General features: G+C 42.1%; 1 protein-coding gene across 3 annotated transcripts in view; it reads left to right on the top strand.

The window, feature by feature from the left end:
* Positions 1-17,131, top strand: part of LOC132589989 (guanine nucleotide exchange factor for Rab-3A-like) — a 31,494-nt gene that overhangs the window by 13,570 nt on the left and 793 nt on the right. Inside the window, exons 4-10 of one of the 3 annotated variants that reach the window (XM_060262802.1) lie at positions 3,748-3,963; positions 4,626-4,703; positions 10,692-10,820; positions 10,949-11,061; positions 14,077-14,100; positions 14,576-14,675; positions 15,966-16,032. In XM_060262802.1, coding sequence (XP_060118785.1) covers positions 3,748-3,963; positions 4,626-4,703; positions 10,692-10,820; positions 10,949-11,061; positions 14,077-14,100; positions 14,576-14,675; positions 15,966-16,032 — 727 coding nt within the window. The remainder of the gene's footprint in view (positions 1-3,747; positions 3,964-4,625; positions 4,704-10,691; positions 10,821-10,948; positions 11,062-14,076; positions 14,101-14,575; positions 14,676-15,965; positions 16,033-17,131) is intronic. The other 2 variants (XM_060262803.1, XM_060262804.1) reach the window with 2 other exon arrangements.

Consider the following 17,131-nt stretch of genomic DNA (forward strand, 5'->3'; position numbering starts at 1 on the left):
CCAAAATTGCTTGGCTTCTTTTATAGCAATGTTGATGTTTCCAACACGTTTGCCTGAAATTTTCGTTTTGAATAGCCTGGTGTTAAATATTATTGTGCTGAATTATCATTCTTACTGAACCTGGTCTGGTTCTTTAAAAAAATTGAAAAAGAATACCTTCTTCCTAGGTATTATTTTAAACTAACCTTGCTTATGCATTAAGTTGACAAAGTGCTGATATCCATCATAAATTGTGTGTCTGAGTCCCCAGTGTAATGCCCATGGGCACCATGGTACCCACCAACACCTTTTCTGGAGCCTGCTAAGTGTTGTTAGGAAGTGAACAGGGCCAGGTAGGGGCACAAGGCTTCTGATTGACTACTGGAGATTTGATTGACTGTGCAGATTTCCTAAAATGTTGCTTTGGCAGCAGCTGCGACAACAGCACAAGAATCTGTACTGTGATACTGAAGTAAGTCTGTGGCAATAATTTCGTGTCTGGCACTGCCTCTCATGGTATCCGTTTTGTTGCTGCGCTACCATTCTGTGGCAGCATTCCATATGTGCCTGCAGGCTCAAAAAGGTTGTGGACCTCTGGCTGTATACATATATGTGTGTGTGAGAGAGACAGCAAAATGAGCAATGAGAGAGCACAAGAGCAAAATGAAAAGGTAATTTGGTTTTATCTGTGACGGAACCATCCCCTCACCCTTCCAGGTCCTGTGCCTTCTGCTTGTTAGGTTATTCCATTCCCCCTCCTTCTCAGAAACTGAAGAAGGGGGAGTTAGAGGGCCCTTTTTTGTAGACATTTTGTGTCTGGAACATACAGTAAGACAAATTCAGCTTGGATCCTCCATCACTAAAAAACCCCCCAACAACTTTGAGATGATGCCAACTCCTCCATCTAAGGCCTGGGATTAGGCAGTCATTTTTTTTTTCTTTTTGAGGTTCTGTGGAAAAGTTTGAAGTTACTGTTAATGTTCCATTAAATCAATGTCCCAAATAGCTTTTAGGAAATAAGGACTCATAGCAAAGTCAATAAAAGGAGGTATGATTCCAGCTGAAATTCACACAACTTATATAAAGCAGAGAATAGGTAAGATATACAAAAAAAAAAAATTGGTTTTCACAAATGGAGATCCCTGGAGAATGCTGTGAGTAGAGCTACAGGTTTTTGTAGTGCAGACTCACTTTGAAAACAAGTGAACATGATGGTAGAGGTCTTGTTCAACCAATCTGTGAATAAGAAAGGAGGATGTTGAGGACTATATTAGCTGTGTACTACTCATTTCAGCAGTTAAAACCAGCTTATCCAGCATCTCTAGTATATCCCAAGGCCAGAGGAAATGCCTAAAGGTTTTAAAGAATCCACAGATAGTTGTGGAGAAATGTAATGTGGCTGCAGCATCATCTACTGGCAGGGTATAAGTAAAGCACCCAAAGATTGTGTCTCTGCTACTGCAGTCTTGAGTGTGTTTGGTTGCTCATCAAGCAAGTGAATGAGAAATGCTGAATTAATGGTCCCGAGATACTGACATTTTTTGACTGTGGGAGAAATAAAGGGGGGGGGGGGAGAAACAAGGATTAGCTGGCTAGATTTTAAAGTGAGGCAATCAGAAAAGTATGGACCGGGGTGGCCAAACAGTGGTTCAGGAGCCATATGTGGCTCTTTCACACACATTGTGTGGCTCTCGAAGCCCCCCCCCCCAACCCTGTTGGTTGGCTTGGAGAAAGCATTTCTCTCTTTAAATCACTTCTCCAAGCCAAGCCAGATGGCGGCTTGGATAATACATTTAAAGCTAAAGTTGCTTTCTTTCCCCCTCCCCTCACCTATTTGCTTTCCTTCCTTCCTGTTGGCATTCATGTCTTGTGGCTCTCAAACATCTGATGTTTCTTCTATGTGGCTCTTAGGTTAAGCAAGTTTGGCCATCCCTGGTATGGACGCTCCACCATCACCAAAGAATTTCTGCTAGTATTACTGACTACTGGAAATTCTTTTTTTTCTGTTGCTGTTGCTTGCCTCAGCTTTCTTCTGATAGTTGTCCTGCATAATATCACCACAAACGTTCACTTACAATTGGCAAAATTGGGTCCTGCCAAGTTTGCCCACTATGTGGAGACCTTCTTCACCCATTCTTGGCTCTTATCAAGTCAGCCAGTGCTAGTGCTAATGAAAGTCAAATGGTTTCCATAGTATAGCTGATCTAGCAGCTTGTGTTATTTTTCAGTCCCTGCACTAGGGAAACCTGGAGCTCTTTTAAAGAAGTGTTTTCATCCAGGCAGAAACCTCCATATTTGCCACAAAATTCCAATATGAGTGAAAATTGGAGGCAAGTTGGGCTTCAACTCCTTTTGGAGACTTAACTGACTGCTTTGTGACAGTTTGTGGGCAATGAGCTATTTCAGTTAGGTTTAAAGATGCTGATTTCCGCCTCCACAGACAGACATAGATGACCTTGAGGAAGGTAGCATTTCATTTCTGTATGTTCTGCCCTGGTAGCTTGCTGTATGTAGTGTTGGAGGTCAGGAGACCGGAGGGGACGGGAGTAGTAGTAGAACATTCTGACCAAGCTGTTTCCACTTAGTGAAAAAGAACTGTTTAATCTCCTCAGAGTGGGTGGAAGGTAGGTGTGCAGGTCTGTGAATGCGCAAAATTACAAATATATACACACACACACCCATATGGGTTGTAGAATTCAATTCTTCCTGGTACATTATATATATATATATATATATATATATATATATATATATATATATATATAATGTACCAGGAAGAATTGAATCCTGCAACCCGTATGGATAAGGCACAGTTGTATCATTTTCCATACTGAATTTGCTTCTTATAGTGAGACAGAGAAAGAGCTATATAGGCCTATAGGGCATCATATGAAGATTTGTTCATATGAAGAAACTCTGACTTCTTTAATAATATCAAACACATTATAGCTTATTAGTTGTTGCAAAAATTATTCACATTTAAACAATAAAATATCCTTGAAAATGTTGTATATGCTGGTAGTTTACATAGGAGAAGAAGATTGCAGGTTTATACCCTGCCCTTCTCTCTGATTCAGAGACTCAGAGTGGCTTAAAATCTCCTTTATCATTTTCTCCTACAACAGACACCCTGTGAGGTAGGTGGGGCAGAGAGAGCTCTCACAGAAGCTGCCCTTCCAAGGACAACTCTGTGAGAGCTATGGCTGACCCAAGGCCATTCCAGCAGCTGCAAGTGAAGGAGTGGGGAATCAAACCCGGTTCTTCCAGATGAGAATCAAACCTGGTTCTTCCACACCAAGCTGTATTATCTAATGTTGTAGATCCTTGTATAAAAATGTTCATGCTGTACATGTTGAGTGAGCAAAATCTTATCTTAGAAGCACTTCACTCATTCAAAAAATTTTAGAGGATTTCTGTTAGCATTTCTGTTTTCTTTTCTTTTGGGGAACTGAAAAGAAAACACTGAAAAAATGGGAGAAAGGGGTTTTTTTGCCCCCCCCCTTTGTCTGCGCCTTCATGTGTGTATAGCAGTGGAGCTAAAAGGTCTTGAAACACAGGTGGTACACTGTGTGACTCTTCAAGAATTTCCAGAAGTTAATGGAGCTGTGTGGGTTTGAGTGAGCCACTGAATGTTCTTCAGGATGAGACAGTGGCCTGATGCTCTGAAGGAAATCCAGGTAGCATCTGTTTACTTTGTAGGAGCTTCTCCTCTGCTGGCCAGAGAGCATGGTGTTGGAAACCCCTAATCTCTTCCATTCTGACACCCAGATTGACATGCTGCAGGCAGAAGTGACAGCCTTGAAGACTCTGGTGATAACATCCACCCCTTCCTCTCCAAACCGGGAGCTGCACCCCCAGCTCCAAAGCCCCTCGAAAACAGCCTTCAGGAAAGGGCACGGGCGCAACAAAAGCACCAGCAGTGCTGTTGTCACTGCCACAAACCAGAGCACACCCTCGGAGCCAGTTGGCAGTGAGCTCAAAGAGGTGGGTCCAGTCTATTTGTTCATGGAGTCTTAAGAAGAGGTGGGGAGGTATAGGGCTGGCACAAGTCCTGGAGAAAAAAACATCCTGTTCCTTCTAATAGAGGCTTAACAGGATGTGGTTTACCAGGCATTTACTTCCATGCCATGAAAAGGTTCTCTTGCTCATTTCTACACACTAAACCTCTCTTAAAGGGATGCAACAGTTTTCACCAGGCCTGTTGGCAACCTTATTAAGGCATTGCTAACTGCATACTTTCCACAGGGGTGATAAGATCAGAGGTTGGAAGGAAAGGTCTTAATGTTTTGTGAATCCTTCTTTTCTCCATTTAAGCAAGTGACCAAATAACTGACTTGCATTGATTGTGTGAACTTGGCCAGGCTCAGTAATGTAAAGCTGTTAGGAATGTGTGTTGGGATTCTTTAAATCCAACTGTAAGCCACCACTCAATGACCTCCTTCAGTGTTGTGGCAGTCTGGTGTTTCCTGAGAGGTGTTCAGCACCGTTATGACCAGGTCTTTCTTTCCTTCTCACACCATTTTGCTTCCTCTCCTTGTCTTCCTGTCTCTTTCTTCCTTGACTGCCCATCTCTCTGACTGTCCCATTCCTCAAAGTCTGGGGTACCCACTCTCCTCTCCCTGCTTCTCTGCATCGTTCCTGCGAAGGCTATCCACATCACCTATGAGCCAGGCTGGCAGTCCCTGGCAACAGACTCTTCCTTCTCTTCTGCTCCTTCACGGCAGGTAATCTTTCTCAACTTGGGGCAGCAATAGGAGCATAGGAGGACTGGTTTCCTGTGGTTGTAGGGGGAGAAAAAGGATTGCTTGGCAGGTGCACTCTGTTATACAGATATGGTAAAAACTATGCATACTGAAAATCCTTCTTCTTCGCAAGTATAAAAGACTGGGGCCTGGTTTTGTTTCTCACTGGGCCACTCTGTTATGGGAATAAGGTAACAAAGATGGGGAAAGGCAGTGAAGCTTGAGCACAACAGCCTCTTACAGCTCCCACCCTTTTTGGTTCTTTTCTTCCCCATACTAACACCCATCTTTTTTTGTTTGTTTCTCTAATTGTTTTTCCATATTGTGGCTCTGAAGTTGTCTCCTGGCATCAGGTGAGCAGTCTTTGTAGCATAGCACTTCCATGCTGTCAGTTCACACTTTTTTTCTGGGGGCTGGGCAGCTTCATTCACTTCTTATGTTCTTCTCATGCCTGTTTTTCTTTTAATTAGTAAACATGAGCTTTAATAATAATGTCAGGGAGGAGCAAAACTCCTCCTTTCAATATACACTTTTGGAATCTGCCTGGTCCTTGAAAATCCACCCAAACTCAGGACAACTCAGTTGCTTTTGCTGCTCAGCAGCATGACTTATATTTGAGGCATTCTGGGTTTTCCTAAGACTGAAGGTCATGCTCGGAATAGTTGGAGCAGTAGGATGGTGGCAAAGAAAGAAACTGGTATCTGCTGGATTTTGGAAGGGAAGTTGAGTTCTCAAAGAGTCCCTTGCCCATGAACTTCACAGTTCTGCTGCTGAAGACGTAAGGTGCTTGGAAACTAGCAAGTGAATGCAGAGAAGTTCCTCCACAAGAAAGCAAGAAAGAGTGTATCCTCTCTTTCTCAACCTAGTTAAAGCCATGAATTTGTTTGATCATGTGTAGCTGCTCCCTGAAAAGGCCTTTAAGGAGGGACTTGCATCCTTCTTTTTTCTTCCTGCATGCCTAGTTGTAGATATGCCCCATAGTCATCAGCATCCCAAATCTTCTGATACTAAGCCAAAAAGCAGCAGATCAGATATTCAAATTACTTTTTCTTGAATTTGTCGTCTCCCCCTGCCTGCTTCCAGGATATTGACAATCCTTGTTTGCTAGGATGGGAATTGGATTCTCTCTGGCATAGCAGGGTGGCAGCTAAGCTCACAATGAACTGAAGTTCTCCTTCCTTTCCTGGTTGCCAATGAGATTCACACATTTTATGGCTGTCAGTGCTCTCTCTCTCTCTCTCTCTCTCTCTCATATATATTGGGAGTTCCTTTCTGAAGGTAAACAGTAGAGGGGAATTAATCTTTCATGCATTTAGTGCAGTGTGGATTTGATTTAAATCACGATTTAAATCACTAGTCAGTAAGACTTGATTTAAATCGTAGTTTTCTACATAAAGACTCATTTTTGCTGGTATAACCTTAATATTCACAATTAGATGAAGATTTCATTTTTAGAATAACAACTGTTCATATTAGTTTTACAGTTATATAAAAATATTGATTTTAATACTATTAGAAACACATTATAGATAGATAATTATGAAATTATTGTGAGGTGAATTATCTCCAGTTTAATAGATAGATCATTCATATTTGGACAACTTTTCTGCTGTACTTTATTGGAAGGAGAAAAATAATCATTATCTTAATAATAATAATTTAAATCATTTTATTCCAATAAAACAATAACATTATAGCATATGTTTGCTTAAACATCCATGTTTGTTAACTGATGTGGTGAAACAATATATATATATTTATTTAAAAACTTAAACTGTTAGCGCAGCCTACACATGAAAAACTTAAATACTGCCCTCTTTAGCTCACTCATCATCTTCATCATCTTCTTTGTTCATAATCTGGAAAAGAAAAGCAAGCTTTCCTGCTTTGTCAGATCCCAAACAATTTCTCAATTTAGAATGAATGAGTCCAAAGAAAGAGAATATTCTTTCTATACCTGCAGAAGAAGCTACTGTTGTTAAAAGTGAAATCATTATTTGAATATTCCCTAAATCCAAGTGCTTAAGTTACTTCCACCAGTTCACTGGTGTGACTTTCTTTAAAACATCTTCAGCAAACATATATTTCTTGAATGGTTCCCCCTTAGCTCTGAAGTTTATTAAAGTTGGCATTACAGATGGATGATTGCTGGATACCCATGTCATAGCTAACTCCTCTTCCTCAGTACTTAAGTTTTGACCCTGGTACCGGATATTGACAATATTTGCCAGAAAATGAGCTGGAGACAGTGCTTGTCCCATTCGGTTTTTTAGTGCTTATAATTTAATTCTGTCATGTTCTGTTTTTTAGTGCTCACTCAGTTCCTTCCAAATTTCAACAGCATCAGCTATTTTTCTGTATTTTGTTTAAAGCGTCAGAAATGGGTTTCAGGATGCTCAGCATATGTTCAACATTTCTCTTAAGCCCAATGTTGAGGATTTTGGCCGTGACAGTGCCATCTATGTTATCTCGATTTTCTTCACAAACTCTCATCAGAATAGGCCAGTTCTTGATATACTGCTCAAAACAGTCCACCACGGAGTTCCATCTAACATCTTGTGGGAGCGTTAGCTTGTTTCCACCTATTCCTTGCAGAGCTGCTGCAGCAAAATGATTGTTACGGAATATTTAGCAATATCAACAACATTAGTCTTTATTTCTGGAACACTGAAGTCTTTGGCTAGGAGGTGCAGCAAATGAGCACTGCAACCGTGTTATGTTATTAGCTTTGCATTCCCTTCCTGCTGTTCTAAATTTCTTCTCATCTTGGATACATTTGCAGCATTGTTTGTGACCAAACTGCATACTATACATTTGAATTTTTGTTCACATGCTATTATAGCTTTTGCTGCCACTTCTTGTAAGTATTCTGCTGTGTGTGCATTTCCTGATGTATCAATTGTTTGTGCAAGGAAGACTTTCCCTTCTTCTTGCTATACAAGCACATACAACTGGATCATTGTGGACATTACTCCACCCATCAAGACTTAAGTTAGCAATGTTACCCTCCAGAACTGTTGCACATTGCTCCATTTCTCTAACATACACTTTATCCAGCAGTTTCCCTGCAACATCTGCTCTGCTGGGTGGACTGAATCCTGGTCTCAGTGATTGAACCATACTAATGAAGTGTGGGTTCTCAGTTACATGGAAAGAAGAGTTTGTTGCATAAACAAACTGGGCAATTTTTTCGTCAATTAACTCTTTTTCCAATCTGCTGGTTTTTATCAAAAACTTATCTATGGTGGTTCCAGGAGGTAAGGGTTTTTTCTTTCTTTTAGGTGATATACTGCGGGTGTCTGATGATGATGTATATGGTGTTACTGAAACACTATCCTGGATAGATAACTCTGAAACTGTAGAACAGAAGTGTCAACCGGTTTTTAGGAGCAATGCTCCTATTCCAATGACAATTACCAGGCATGAGGCTTTGTTGTTCAGAGAAAAGCAGCTTTATTTTCACTTTTGCAAAAGAGGAGAGAGAGACAAAGGACAGAGTCACCTCTCTGCCAATTTTGGCCAAGCCGTCGCCTTTTATAGGTCCCCGATGTCATATCCCTATCTTACCCTGTGGCTGTTTGCCATTGGAGCTCACAATCTACCTCGACCGGCCGATTTGGCTGAGGGCTTTAGCCGTATAAGGTAAAAGTTACAAATATCTCCGCCCAGCAACACTTCCTCTTGTCAGAACTTGTAACTTCTTTATCTATATGCTTAGCTATAATGGTACTCAGTTAGCACAACAGACTCCATATTGTGAACCACTAACCACTGAAGGGTGACAGATAACCACTCACAAACATCCTTTCAGCAACGTTTTCCCCTTGTTCATGCAATAACCCAATTGAGTATAAAGTTCTAAACCTAGTGTAGCTTTAAAGCTAATATCTGCCCTAATGGCTTACTTGTTAAGATTACACTGGTCTAGCTTACTTAAATTTATAAAAATGCTTTTACTTATACTATAGACTTAACACACAAAGAATAGAAAGCAATTAAGACAGGTTTTTAACTCTTACCCTAAAACTAGAGTTGCTAAGAACTTCAATAGGAAATGACTTAGCCGCAGACTCATGCTGAGGGAGGCAGGAAGTCAATAGCAGCTTCAACTGTCAAGGAGAAGGTGGGGGCTCCTTGGATTTTGTCCTACCTGGCTAATCAAGTGTTTGTCTTATGCTCTATTCACCTATTTATGCTAAATATTGATTAACTATAAAAAGCCTGTATTTAAATCATAACAAACCTTAAAGAAAGCAAAAGGTCTTTGTTTAGAAGGGCTAAGGTCTGAAAGAAACAATGAGGGGGAGTGGGTTGGAAAAGTGGGTCAGAAACTAACAACCTGTTTGAGACGCTGCAATAGGAAATAGCTTGACCACAAAACCATATCAGGAAGCTAGCACACGAAAATAGTTCATCTGCCAAAAGCTGGTGAAGGGGTGGGGAGGCCTTCGGGCTTTATATCTCCTTCTTCATTGAATTAATGAATCTTATATTTATTCTATCAGAAGGATGGAGGATAGTTTCCAGAATCCGTAGTGTTGATGATGAATTCCCCGAAACAAAAAAAAAAAAATCAATGCTGTTATTTTATTATTTATACAATTTCTGCTTATTGTATTCAGTGCCATTCAGCACTGCCCAAAAAGGAATATTTGCTTTTCTTCATAACTGGATCAAAATGACAGTAACATGCAGTAATAATAAGAAATATAATTTTGCTCAAACATGACAATTCAAGGCACTCTTTAAGAAATATGATTAAATAAAAATGTTTACCAACCTGAAGATCCTGCCTGTTCAAACATGTTTCTGTTGTCATCTTCATCATAGCACTTCTCATGATGTTGCCTCATTCGGGCCACCAGGCCTTGCATTTCTTTGTTGCAGTGTTTGCATTTTGCACGCATGCCTGCCTTACCAATAGGTAGAGGAACGTCATTAAAATATTCCCAAACCGGGTCTCTTTTACGACCTGCTGCCATTATAGGTTTTCTCCTCCAGGGAAAGAATAATGTGATAAACCTTGGGTTATAAACACAAAAGATCCAAAGTCTTGTGGAGTACTCTGCTCAAAAAGTTTCACTTTCATTTTTACTGCTTGCCCCTCCCTCTTCACACTTAAGTTTCTTCTTGTGCAAATCTATTCCACTCCAAGCAATCTTTTTCTGTTCATTTAACTTTTTGAAACTTAGCACTTAAGGGGATGATTCTGTGTACATAGGTTTGTAGAACAATTAGATTAAGGTCTTTTTCTCAACTCTGTTCATTTTATAACATTTTTTGCTGTGTAGAAGAGGCATGCAAAACCAAGCATCTGTGTTCTGTGATAATATCTAGCAGAGAAACTGCTCAGTAATTTTACAGAAACCTCTGGAAGAGCATGGCATTGTGAATGGATTAATAGAATTTATTACCAAAAAATTTAAACATTGCTGGAATATACAGCCTTATGCTTCAGAATTAAAAACTAATCCTTATTTCATGATGGAATAACCTTTGGATGATAATATTTTTCCTCAAAAAGCATTTTATTTAAAAAATCTGATTTAAATCAAAGAAATCCGATTTCAATCAAAAAAATCTATTTAAATAAAAAATTGATTTTTATCCACTTTGATTCAGTGGCATGTAGAGCCCAATAACTATGGGCTTTGCACAAGTTTATGAACAAAGCTGCCTTGTTTGTTTATTACCATGGTTGAAAGATGCCCTCTTCCTGATGTTTTGTTGGCATGGCCCTCTCTTCTTTGTGTAGTTGCTGCTATATGTTTGGAGACTTTTAAGCTCCTAGGCACTGGAGTTCACTCTAGTTCACATGTCACACTTAGTCTGCTTGTTCACCTTGTAGGTTGTAGTGAATACTATCTATTTTGAGGTAACTTCTTGACTCTAGTGTGTACTAATAACTTGCTGCCTTGTCAGGTGCTGTTGTCTTTTACCTTCCACTGCATGTCTGTCCTGTCACTGCAGGTGGATTCCATCTTGTTTGCAGAATTTCAGGCTTGGAAGGAGTCTCCATCTTTGGATAAATCATGTCAGTTTCTGGAGAGAATATACCAGGAAGATGTGGGCCCTTGTCTAGACTTCACCAAACATGAGGCAAGTTCAAAAATAGTTTTTTCTCCCACATGTCTTGCTTCACTTGGGTTACTTCTAACAACAGCTCCCTGTTTACCACCTTATCTTGGCGATCTGAATAATCCTGCCTTTTGTTTCATTTGCTGCAGCTGTCAGAGTTGGTTCAGGCAGCCGTGGAGCAGAACACACTCACTATTGAACCAGTGGCTACTCAGACTCTTCCTGTGGTGAAGGTGTCAGCCATTGAGTGTGGTGGACCAAAGTAAGGAACTCTCTCAGATGTCTCTGTTCTTTAAACCTCACAGATGTGTATTTGGCTTCCTTCACTGGTGCACCTGCAGTTTCTTTTATGAATCAGATCCTTCTGCTTAGATGTTCATGGAATTCAGATGTTTTGTTTATTTGTATTCTTGCTTTCAATCTGTACCATGAACCTTTCAATTTAAGATTGACTGCCACTAAAACTGTAATAATGAAACTGAACAACATAGTAGTTAAATGGTGGTGGAATCAGAACTGACATAAACCCAACACATCTGCTCACCTAAAGACTTTTCAAGGTAAATATTCACTAGTCTTCTAAAAGCCAGTGGTGATCATACTTGGCAAGCTTCACTAAGGAGGAAGTTCCAAAGGATGGTGTCGCCAGTGAGAAAGATCTGTTCTTCGTAGCCAGTTGCATAGCTTTAGAAAGTGTAGCAATGGAGTCCTATAAGTTGACCTACATACACTGATAACCTTGTTCCATATCTGAGTTACAGTTTAGCATGAACCGTTAAGGAATATAAATCTTCAAGAGCCTCATGAACAAATGTTTTGGCAAGTTTCCAAACTGTGTCTTTGAGTTTATAGCTCCCTGTCTATTATATATTTATGTGCCTTGGAGTCCTCCCACCCCCATTTTCAGATGATAATTCTTAATCCATAACACATGAGAGAACTTCTCATGCTAGGTTTAGATTGTTTACCTTCTATTTCATCTCTCCTGTTTACAGATTCTGTAATATCCAGGACTTTTAAATGATATTTTGTGATGGAGAAAAATGCACTTTTTCAAATAAACGCCCCCCCTTCCCACCTCCTTTTCCTTAGTCCTGCATCCTTTTGATGCTGAAATCCTTGTAATGGCACTTTTGAGAGTGATTTTTTCACTTTCCCTTCCTGCTTTTTGATAATCCAGCAAACTGGTTTCTTTCAAGAGACAAATCCTAGCATGAAATTGGCCATCACCTTCAGAGTTTTTATTTAAATTTTATTTCTATAGATTTTTTTTTTAAATTGAGTCACCTTGAATTCTGTGACACGCCAGAAATCCACAGGGCTATGCATCAGTGGTACAGTGCCTATTTTTCAGGGAGAACATACCAGGTTCTGTACCCAAGATCTTTAGTTTAAGAATCTCAGCTGCAAGATCTTCTTGTGTCCAAGTGGCCTGGAGAAGAACTGACAGTCAGAGCAAGCAATACTGAATGGAATGGGTCAATGATCTGATTCTGTATAAAACAGCAGCATCTGTTGGGGATGGGAAGAGAGGGCAGTGGGAGGAGTGTTGGTGCAGGAGGACACACAGGGAGACATAATGTCTGCTGCATGTCTGATCTCCATCCCATCCCTCACAATGTGGATGGGGAGGATCTTTTAGGTGGTTCCACTTCAACTTTGGAGTTGTGCAAGTTTGTGAGCAGTAAGATTGCAACAATATCTGACCTGTTGTTTGAGGAACAGGTTGACCTGCTTGCTTAATTGGAACTGGACTGGATGACTCTGATGTGTGGCCACTTTGACATAGCTCACACCAGCTGGGTATAAAGTCCTTCATCAACATGGAACTGGAGGATTGGAGGGAGGGTAGCATTTCTTTTTGGTGCGTCTTTTCCCATCACTAGGTACCTGGTGCAGGCAGAGGCTGGCTTTGATTGTATGTACCTTGTGTTGGGCACCAAGGACAGATTAGGGATCCTGCTGGTGTACTGTCCACCTGGCTTACCAGCAGGATCTTTAGCTTGGCTAACAGAGGTGGTAGTGGATTTGGTATTGAGGACCTCAAAGATGATTGTCCTGGGGGATTTCAAGGTACATTCCGAGGCTTCCTTGTCTGGTCAAGCTCAGGACTTCACAGCCGGCATGATAGTCATGGGTCTGTCTTGGATTGTAATGGGCCCAACACATGAAAAAGGACATATGCTGGACCTTCTTTTCTTCACTGAGTGGCTTGCTGGTGATCTAATTTGGGGGCTGGAAGGGTTGGCTGTTGTTGTTCACTCTCTTCTGATGGAATGGCTGAGTTTGTTGCCTCCTCTCTGCAGGAGCTGTGGACCAATTTAAACGATCTGCCCTCAGGGATTAATGGATCCTGTCGATTTCCAGTCAGCTTTGGGAAATTTTGAAAGCCTCCCTGGTGACCCTGACAAGGCCTTGTAGCTGCATGGAATGACGGGCTGACTGGGGCCATAAACAGAGTTGCTCCTCGGCATCCTCTCCCATGCTCTGTGAGGCCTCCAGCTCCTTGGTTCACCAGGGAGCTGAATGCTATGAAGCAGAGCAGTGTTGGTGGAAGACTAGGGTGAATCAGGCAGAGCATGTCATAGAGCTCATATCATAGAGCAAGACAGTCTCTTTCCATAAGTCCTTATGCACCAACTATGGTCAACAGGTAGCCATCTCTTGGCTCTCCCACCACTTAGGATGGCCCATCAGCCATTTCCATCATGGTTCTGGCTCTGTGGAGTGGACTGCCTGAAGAGGTGAGAGGACCCCCTACCTTGGAGGTCTTCAGGAGGTGCTGCAAGTCCTGCCCGTTTGGCCAGGGCTTTTGACGGAGTCTGAACTAGCAGGCATCTTTTAAGAGGGAGAGTGGGGAGAGATTTGGGATTTGTTACTTTATTTTTATTCTTGCTTTTTACCTGAAAATGTTTGTAACTATTGTTGTACGCCACCTTGAACCATGAGGAAAGGACTTGATGCAGAGCACTGTGGTCTGAACTATGGGGCCTTGAAATTTGGGATAATGCTCCTCCTCATTGGCAGGATCTAAACTTGAAGCTGGCCTGATATGTGTTTCCTGCTTCTGAGCAATGGTCTAGTGCCAGTGAAGAGCCACTTTTCACAGTGTCATGGTAGGGCCAGGGCAGCATGCCTTTGGGTTATCGCCCCCTCCCCATATCCGCCTTGCTGTTTTCATGCCTGTCAACCCCATGTTATGAATGAGTTTTGTATTTTTATCCTGATTTTGGCTTCCTCCTTTTCCACCTTTTCTTTTTTTGGTCCCTTTTCACAGTGGATTCCGGTCCCAAATTGTAACGTAAGTGATTTTTAAAGCTGAATGATTACAGATGTTTGCTCCACTAATAAGTTACTAACACCTAGTTCCTTCTGCTTCCAGAGCTGCTGGTTGCTCCTTAGCCAAAGTTGCTCCTTAGCTAAAGCTTCAGTGGTATTTCCCAGTATCAAGCCTCAACGCAGGAACCTGCTCATAAATAGCCTGGAAAAGCCTTCCCGTCATTTAATAACATTACTACCTGGGAAGAGGAATTCTGTTCTAATGTTACAAAAAATAATTGAAACAGATGATGCCAAAAAAGAATATATCTTGGCAATGTCTCTCAAAAAGTACACGTCCACAAATCCTCAAAAACACAATAATAAAAGTCTTTACATGGAAGTTAAGGCTTCTGCTTCTGCTGTGGCTTGTAGCAGCTTGCCTAATTGGGTGTGTTCTTAATTTGAAGAAGAGCCTTTCACTAAACTGTTCTTCCCACCTTTCCTTTCCTTTACAGGAAGTGTGCTCTGAGCGGCCTTTCCCGAGCATGCAGACATCGCATCAAACTGGGGGACTCTGGGAATTATTACTACATTTCTCCTTCCTGCAGGGCCAGGGTAAGTCTCAGACCTGAGATCATCTGCATAGGGACAAGGGGGAGCAGCAGAGCTGGATTTCTCCACAAACTGAGCAAGATACAGGTCAGAGCCTCAGATTTTGCCCCCCCCCCTTAAATTATCATTTTTGGTAATGCCATGGGACCTCTTAAAGCTGATGTAGCCTGGACCCTCAGTATGTCTTAACCTGGCCTTGGGTAGCTGCTCCCAAGTGAAACAATCTAATCTTTGGTGTGGCATGCCTGGCTTTCTACTCTTTTGATCAGACAATGATGACCTCGTGCTGTTTCCCAGGCATCCCAGGCCTTCTTTTATGTCCCTTTCCATCTAAAAAACAACAACAAAGTCCCCTGGTCTGTTGAAGATTAATGAGCTTGCTGTGGTATGAGCATTTGAAGGCAAGAATGCGCTTCATCAGATTAAGTTGATAATTGTCATGAAATTGTGATGATTTTGCACTAAAACACTGGTACCCAGCAACTTGTAAATGTGTAAAAAGCAAACTTTTGAGCATGCAAAGTGTGCAAAAACGATCAGTTTCTAAAGACAAAACCCTGAAGTACGGTATTACAGTTATGTATAATCTTTCTTTAATCATGTAACCGTGTACAAAGTATTCCCTTGTGCCCAAGCGTTGTACCCAAGCACTGATCAACTCTGAGCTCTTCAGTTCAGTAAAGTTGCCTCCTGGTCATACCCTGAGAACTCTTTTGAAACTTTCCTTTTGCTCTCTTTTTTTCATTATATATCCTCCCCCCACAACTACATGTAACTTTCTTACTTTGAAGCCCTTCTCTGGAGTAGCATATCTTCGTTCATGGGCAACTGAAATAATGCGGCTAGTCCAGATGCCCATCTGCCATCTTGCTGCCTCTCTTTCATGTGGTGCTAGGCCCGGGCACCAGGAAGAGGCTGCAAGGCAACAGCCTTGCCTGTGCGTACAGCAGAATGGGGTGCTAGAAGGAGCTGTACCACTTCAGATTGCAGGTGGAGGAACTGCACTGTTGAAAACACCCCCGAATAAGGAGGTCTGTGGAAGCGGCACAGTAAGGAGTGGACGGGGTTAATAGCACTTTCCTTGGTATGTTTTGCCTTTTTAAACATGTGGCATATGTATATACTTATACTGTTGAAATGTGTGTCCCACATGCAGTCTGAAGTGCTCTCATTTGAGCTACCACTTTAGGGCTCCCATTGTCTTACTTTGCTGTGTGTACACCAGGCCTGTGTAATTGGGTGATGGAGTAAAACAGGACTTGTTAAGTCTTAGAAAGTTATTCTCTCTTCCAGATTACAGCAGTATGCAACTTCTTCACCTACATACGCTATATCCAGCAGGGACTGGTAAGGCAAGACGGTAGGTAAACGTCTCTTCTTCTCTCCTCTCCTATTACCCCATCTTTAAAGGTGGAGGCCTTGCTGCCCCCTGTAGCCTGTTTCCTGCAATGGGTCTGAGCTTGACCTTCCCTCCCTGGTTGTGGAATCACTTCTTCCCCTTCATAAAAACTGCTGGAAGAGGGATTACAATGTGTGATCTTCCTGTCTTCTTTGAATGATGGATAACGACGGCAGAGGTGACAGACAAATTGTGCATTAGAGAGTGGGTGGGTCAAGTTGAAATGTTAGAGAAGTTAGTAAAGATTGGTTGGTTAGAAGTCTGGGTTGGACTGCAATAGTTGGATTTGATGTCCTGCTTCCCAGGCTGGGCAAAGCCCTGGGCAACAACAGGGCCTGCTGGACAGGGTTCAAGACTGTCTTAGGGTCACAGTCCCAAGTCAAGTCTGCAGTCAAGGAGTGGAGTCCAGAGGCAAGGTCCAAAAGCAAGTCTGGGACTCAGGCAACAGGGTTCAGAGGGTTGCTAATGCAAATGCAAGTAGCTTGGTAGGATCATTAGGAAGGTTGTAGGCAACTTGATCCTGCACTGGGTTCTGCCTCACTGCAGGCTTATAAAAGGAGTTTCCCAGCAGGTGATGCTGGCTGCACAGTTAGGCCCATCTCACAACCCGAGTCAGCTTTTCTACTCACAAGCAGTAGCAGGGCCAAGATCCTGAAGTTACTCATTGGTCACTCCTGCTTCCTCAGCTGAGAGGAGGCTTTGGGCTGCCAAGCACACATTTCCGTGTTCCCTAGCTCTTTGCTTTTTCTGCTCCTGGAGTCATGTAGTGGGTCTGCCAGCAGGTAGGTCCATGCTGCGTCCTCCGGGCTTGAGGGTTCTGTTGGGTCAGGGGGCAGTGTCAGTGCTGGCGAAGGATGCCTTTCAGGAGGTACTGAGGAATCTGCCATGCAGGGAGGATTTGCCAGGGCAGGGCTTGAGGGCAGGCCCTCCTCCTCCAATCAGGACTCATCCTCCCATGCTACCCCAAGACACGGCCACATGCAGGCCAAGGACACATACTGGACAAAACTGCATTTGAAAGTTCTACTATGCACATCAGTCCAGGAACAGGGGTGATATG

The sequence above is a fragment of the Heteronotia binoei genome, chromosome 21, assembly GCF_032191835.1.
Source record: "Heteronotia binoei isolate CCM8104 ecotype False Entrance Well chromosome 21, APGP_CSIRO_Hbin_v1, whole genome shotgun sequence".
In the NCBI taxonomy this organism is placed as follows: Eukaryota; Metazoa; Chordata; class Lepidosauria; order Squamata; family Gekkonidae; genus Heteronotia; species Heteronotia binoei.